This window comes from Psammomys obesus, unplaced genomic scaffold (assembly GCF_907164565.1).
Source record: "Psammomys obesus unplaced genomic scaffold, mPsaObe1.curated_primary_1811, whole genome shotgun sequence".
NCBI classification, from domain to species: Eukaryota; Metazoa; Chordata; class Mammalia; order Rodentia; family Muridae; genus Psammomys; species Psammomys obesus.
The window spans coordinates 2951494-2958547 of NW_026596463.1; the positions used below are offsets into that span (position 1 = coordinate 2951494).

The 7054-nt window shown below is 36.9% G+C and overlaps 1 protein-coding gene across 2 annotated transcripts in view; it reads left to right on the forward strand.

The window, feature by feature from the left end:
• Cert1 (ceramide transporter 1) overlaps positions 1-7054 on the forward strand; it is a 99635-nt gene that overhangs the window by 56710 nt on the left and 35871 nt on the right. For both annotated transcript variants that reach the window (XM_055598454.1, XM_055598453.1), the window contains exons 5-6: positions 986-1124; positions 5637-5720. In XM_055598454.1, the coding sequence (XP_055454429.1) occupies positions 986-1124; positions 5637-5720 (223 nt within the window). The remainder of the gene's footprint in view (positions 1-985; positions 1125-5636; positions 5721-7054) is intronic.

Consider the following 7054-nt stretch of genomic DNA (forward strand, 5'->3'; position numbering starts at 1 on the left):
TGTGTGTGTGTGTGTGTGTGTGTGTGTGTGTGTGTGTGTGTGTGTGTGTCTCACAGTGGGCATATGGAACTCAGAGGATAATGAATATGAATCAGTTCTCCCTTCACCGTGTGGGTCCCAGGAGTTAAACCCCTGTTGTCAGGCTTGGCAGTGGATGTCTTTATCCTCTGAGCCAGCTGACCAGCCCTTGATAGGTTTTTTAAAAAGAACTTTCCCACAGTATAATTTATTTGAAGTTGTTATAAAATAAGTTTTTAAGGGATGAAATCATGGCCACACACAAATATAAAATGAACACCTATTAGATTTTATTACCTTCATTCATTAATGGGGTAAAATGCAACCTTACACATTGGTTCAAAGGAGAATTGAGAATATCAAAATGATTTGTTGGTGTAAAACTGACCAGCATCTGCAGATTAATAGTTAGTGCCTTGCGGAATGTGGCTCAGTGGCAGGGCACTTGGCTAGCTTGCAAAATTCCTGGGGTTAATCACCAGCACTGCAAAAAGTAACCAATGCCTCTATTCAGGTCAGAGTTCATTTGCATCTCTTGAGACGGAAATCACATAACATTAAAAGACTTGTAAAATAACTCAATATGCAATGAGAAGGAAACACTTATGTGTTCTGATTTCATCTCCTCCTTTCCACACAATCCTCATCAATACTAAAATCATATCCAGTAATAATGCATTTGCCCATTTCAGTCTGTCTGTCCCTTCACAGTGTTTAATAGGAAAATGTTATGTTGTGTTAATAGATTATCAGGCAGTCTTGCTTTCTTATTATCTATGGGTTTGTCCATTTCAAAGTCCTCTTCAAGCCTGTTCTTAGAAACATTACCTTGAACTTCACAGCTCTAATTACTCCATTTCCTTGATAATAGGATGTCAGCTTAAAAAGTGACTAAATATCATAGGGCCATCAAAATAAATATCATTTGTTTTACTTGACTCACATACCTCTCCTTTGTGTTTTTCAGAAAGGCCACAGTTTACGTGAGAAATTGGCTGAGATGGAAACCTTTAGAGACATCTTGTGTAGGCAGGTTGATACTCTCCAGAAGTTCTTTGATGTCTGTGCTGATGCTGTCTCCAAGGATGAACTTCAAAGGGATAAAGGTTAATTAAGCTATTACCACTATTTTTACTTGGACAATGAATGGATTTAAAGCCTCTAGATCTTAACGGGTAATGTCTTTAGTAATAAAGGTGATTATGGTCACTTTTGTTACAAACTGCTAGAATAACGGATTTCAGTGTCCATGTGACTTAAGTACCTTAGTAACATACTAATTCATTTCTGATTATCCATAGCAGATGCCATTGAAGATTTTAAATGATAACTCTGTTATGTTGGAAGTTATATCTGGATAATATGGAGCACCTCATATTATCTAAAAAATTTACCACTAGGATGGTGTTTGAAGGGAGCAGAATGTTACTGGATCCTCTAGATACTAAGCAAATCATTTGATTATTTTCCTTACATCTTTTTCTCCTTAGTTGTCATTCCTGTTATTTCTTTCATTAGCTCTCTTGCTATTTCTTCCTTTACCCTTCCTTCTCTGCCTTTTTTCTCAAAGAAAAGGTAAAAATAATGAAGTTAATGAGTTTTTATTATAAAGGAAAAATATGTAGTCTTCAATTGGTTTTAAAAATTTTTTAATTTTTTTAATATAAAATACAGTTTATTTACTTTGTATCCCCTTTGTAGCCCTGTCCCTCATTTCCTCCCATCCCCCTCCTCAAGTCCACTGATAGGGGAGGTCCTCCTCCCCTTCCCTCTGACCCTAGCCTACCAAGTCTTTTTTGATTTTTTTGAATTTTGGAATTTTCAAGGCAGGGTTTCTCTGTGCAGCCCTGGCTGTCCTAGAACTCAACTTATAGACCAGGCTGACTTTGAACTGAAGGATCCACCTGCCTTTGCTTCTCAAGTGCTAGGATTAAGGTGCACCACCACCACCTGGCTTAATTAGCTTTTACTTTGAGGTTGAAAAGTTATTTTCCCTTTGTTATTGATGAAGATATTGTTGATGTCATCACATGTTCAGTTGTTCTCTACTTTCTCATCAAAGTGAAAAATGAACTCTCCAGCAGTACAGCAGCTAGTACTGAGCTCATCCCTAGTGAAAGTCCATTGCTGCTCAGGGCTGGATTTCTTGGCCTTAGGAAATGTTTGGCTTCAAAATACTTTTGTCTTTGTGTTTTGTTTCCTTCCTCTGCCTTTTGTATTAATTTTTTTTAATTTCATATTTTTTCCTTTGCTAATCTTTCAGCTGTAACTCTGTTACTTTGGTGGCTACTTTAGGGCTTATGGTTTGAACATATAACTTACCAGAAGTCTGCCTTCAAAGTAATACTTTACTAGCACCTCATATATAGTATCCAGAGCTTGCAGCAGTGGATTTCCTTTCGCTACACCACTGAGGCAAGCTTCTTCTGCATTTTCTAGCCCACTCCCTATAAAGTATGAGGTTTCCATTCTGCACTGTGGGAACAAGTAACTTTCCTGAGCCTCCCACATAATACCTGGGCATTGCTCCCTGGAATCTTTTCAGAAGTCTTTTCCCTGGTATCAGTAATACTTTCATTTGTAGGTGGCATCGTTACTCTGCTAGTACTCAAATCACCTGTTGATTTCTGGTGGCTTCTTCTTGGAGTCCTCTACTTGCTACTTTTCTCCTCATGAAGACCATCGTCTGTATTGTCTCAGCTGCATCTCATTTCAGGAGTTTACTGGGTTTTCTGTATTTAATGCCCAGGCAGCTGAAGTAGTCATAGAGCTCATGTCATGTTTCCCACTTGGGATCACTATTTTATTGTTATCTAATAACCAGTGTTTATTGTTTCGTAGGTTCTGTCCACCTTTTAGAATTTATGGTAAAGAATAACTTCAATCCCCGTTATTCGCTTAACCAGAAACAGAAATCTTGTCTATTAGCTCCAGCTCCAGCCTTCTGTATACTTTAAATAGCTCAGTGAGGGACCCTATCTCAAAAGATAATACATAGGAAACTCCATGGCAAATAAAGATCTTAAAACAAAAGATACTTTTAAGTACCTTCAGGTCATCATTGTAACATTTGCCAGAGAACTAATATAAAAATAGTTGCATTGTGACTTTAGTAGCTATCATAAATGTTCTCTGACAGCAAAGATACAAGGTAAATTAATGTAAAAGAAAAAAGTACCATATTTTATTTGGTAACATATGTACTTGTCTTTAGACAATGTAAAACCAGTATAAAACCTTCTCATATTAATGCCCTCTCTGAAGAGCATTATGACAAGTGTGCCATATTAATGGATTTCTTAATAAATTATCAATGAGGAGGTAACAAATAATAAAATCTGAGAACGTTTAATCTTGGCACAAAGAAATAGTGAAGGCTTAGAGGATATAAATAAAATAATATTAGTCAGATAATGAAAGCTGCATAGAAATCAGTACACAATGTTACACAAAGTAGTGGCTTTGTGAATTTGAAAACCTATTTGTGAGTAGCAAAAATTTTATGTGTAAATTAAGGTTTTTTTTTTTTTCATCCTGATTCTTATCTGTGGTCAGGAAAGATTAAAGCAGTCTCTTTCTGTAAAATACTTCCTTGTAGAGCTAAAGGTACTCCTGTAGTAAAGAAACACAATTTCTAAGATAATAGTTTAGAAAGAGGATTCCTTCTGTAGAAAATTCCTCAAAGAGTCAGGCCTGTCAGTACTTGGAGGGTAATACTCTCAAAATTCTCAAAAGGTAATACAGGTGTCTTGATTTGGATTTTACTGCTGTGAAGAGACACCATGACTAAGACAACTCTTATTAAGGAAAACATTTAATTGGGGCTGTCTTACAGTCAAAGGTTTAATCCTTTATTATCATGGCAGGAAGCATGGCAGCATGCAGGCAGGCATGGTGCTGGAGGAGCCAGGAAAAGTCCTACATCTTAGTCTACAGGCAGCAGAAGGAGACAGTGTGCCACACTGGACATAGCTTGAGCATAGGAGACCTTAAAGCCCGTCCCTACAGTGACACACTTCCTCCAACAAGGCTACACTTCCTAACATGCCACTCCCTATACATTCACACACGAGTCTGTGGGGGCCATACCTATTCAAACCACCACACGGTAAATATCTCAATTCACAAAGCTTGTTACTAGGGCCAGGAAGATGCCCCTCAGTTGGTAAAATGCTTGCCTCAAGGCACAAGGACCTGAGTTAGGGCTCAATGTCCACATACAAAGACAAGCCAAGCAGAATCAAGTATAGGCAGGTGTGCGTGCATGCGTGCATGTATGTGTATGTATCCCTAAACCATAGATGGCAGAGACAGAGGAATCCTTGAGCTTTTGGCCAGCCAGTCTGGCTAACCTGTGAGTGCTAGGTTCAGTGAAAGAACCTGTCTGAAAAGATACGGTAGAAAGCATTGCTAGAAGATGTCTAGCCTCTCAACACACCGGCATGCACATGTGCACACAACATACAAAGCATACATACCTTGCGCCCATGCATGCACAAACATGCATGTGTGTGCTCACTCACACATATATTCACACATACAGTAAAGCACTTGATATCAGAAGTGTTCAGGCTTGTTTTAGATTGTGAAATAAATGCATAGATATAATGAGAAGTCTTTGGAAAAGAACCCTAGACTGGACAGAAAATCCATTTATACTGTAATATATACTTTACACATATATTGTGAAGGTAATTTTATTTAATATTTTTAGGATACATAGGGTCAGGAACTTTCAACTTGTTGCATCACAACATTTTGGATTTTGGAGGATTTGGGATTTCAGGTATTCATATAAAAGATATAAAAGAAAGAGGCCATAACAGAGGGAAAAGCAGAGGATCCTGAGTCCAGTGCTAGATCCTGTCTGGGTCATTAAAGAGCTTAATGACAGGGAAGAGCAGGTAGTTGAGAGCTGAGGTTCTAGAAATACGTGTTACAAGCAGAATGCATATAACAGAATTAAAGCATATTGGGCAACATAAAAGGAAGTAGTATGCATAGAAAAAAAGAGGTATACCACACATACACATTGGGGTAAAGAAAACTGATGTTACATCTACAAGTAGTTATTTTCCCTGTATACACATAAATAGTAGGTTTGAGAATTCCCAGAGGCTTGAGGTATCTTTTGTTTTACAGTTATCAGTTCTTCTAGGCCTCTTCAGTTCTTTATTTTGGTTCTATCTGCATATGTATGTAGGTATGTGGGTATGCATGTCCCATAGTGTCTGTTTTGAGGTCAGGAGGACAGCTTGAGGAGGTTGTTTATCTACTCTCATCATATGGGTTCTTTGGATTAAACTGTGGTTATCAAGCCTGGTAGCAAGTGCTTTTACCTTGCCAGACCCTTCTAGGACTCTTAACAAGTCATAATATGACCTCAGTGAAGATGGAAAGGGGTAAGAAGACTAAAGGGTAAAATAGTATACCTCTATAAGAGTAGCAGGCTATTCTACAAATGATAATACATTATAAACTAATATTTTTAATAACATTCCACAGCATAGTTATTAAGCATACCTTGAAAATATAAAAGATGAATAAGAGCGTATGTTCAGGTAAACATAAGACTAAACCAATTTTCATTGTAATATCCTTAAATGTGTTTTATTTAGTGGTAGAAGATGATGAAGATGACTTCCCTACAACTCGTTCTGATGGAGACTTTTTGCACAATACCAATGGTAATAAGGAAAAATGTAAGTAATACTTTTTTCCTCTATTAGATGAAGTTGCAATATACTTTGTGAAGTTATATAGTTGCTATATGTCAAAGAATAATTCCTAACTGACTAATTTTTAAAAATAGTGGAACTCCTAGAATCCAAAGTTAAAATATCTTTGAAGAGGCCGGGCATGGTAGAGCACACCTTTAATCCCAGCACTCAGGAGTCAGAGGCAGGCATATTTCTCTGAGTTTGAGGCCAGCCTGGTCTACAAAGCAAGCTAGGAGACCCTAGGCTACACAGAGAAACCCTGTTGGGGGGAGGGGGGATCTTTGGGGAAAAAAAAAAAAAGCACATAGGTCAAATATACATCCTGATGTCATGTTAATAAATAATGGCTTGCTGTCTAGCAAAGGTTCATTCTGACTTTCCAATGTTAGTCTCATTTCTGTAGTATTGGCAAAGCTACCTGCCAGCACTAAAAGTGCTTATTTGTGTGAGTTGGAAGTGTTGCTTGGGCGTTTGGTTGAAGTGTTTCATTTGAGTGTAATTTCTCTCTGTTTTTAAGTACTGTTCTCTACTTAATAAACTAGTGCTGAAACTGTTTGATGAGTTATTAGAGGAACTTTTTGAACAACTCCACATTTTTCGTTACTATGAAGTAGAAATTGTACTCTTCTTTGACATCTGCCTAAGAAAAACCTAAAGTGGATTCCTAGTTTCTTATGATAAATGAAAGTTTATCATAAATTTGTGAAAATTTAATCTTAGTATTTATTTTTGCTAAAATTATAAAAGGATATAAAATCTAGTAGTAGTATATTTTTCAGTTATTTTTAAAGCTGTTTCATGTATGAAAGAAATTTTATTATATAGATCATACTAAAATGTCCCATTTTTTATATTAAAATTTATTGCTTTCCCTTTTTTCTTCCTCATTTCTTACTTCACTATGACTCCTACAACTCCTTCCTTCCCATTCCTGTGCAAAATTTTAACTTAATATTGTAACTTATAAAAGTTGTCCTTGAGCTGGACAGTGGTGGTTCACGCCTTTGCACGCCTTTAACTTAACCCAGTACTCAGAGAGGCAGAGGCAGGTGGATCTCTTGTGAGTTTGAGTCTAGCTTGGTCTACAAAGTGAGTCTAGGATAGCGAGGGCTACAGCCTTGAGAAATATAAATAAATAAATAGATAGATAGATAAATAAATAAATAAATAAACAAACAAACAAATAATTTTTAAAAAATAAAGTTGTCCTTGTAATTTAAAACTAGGATCTTGAAGCCTACCAAGTCATCTGGTGTGTTTATAGTATTGAAGGACTAATTTGGGATGTTTCTTTGGGCTAAATTTTAGTGTCACAG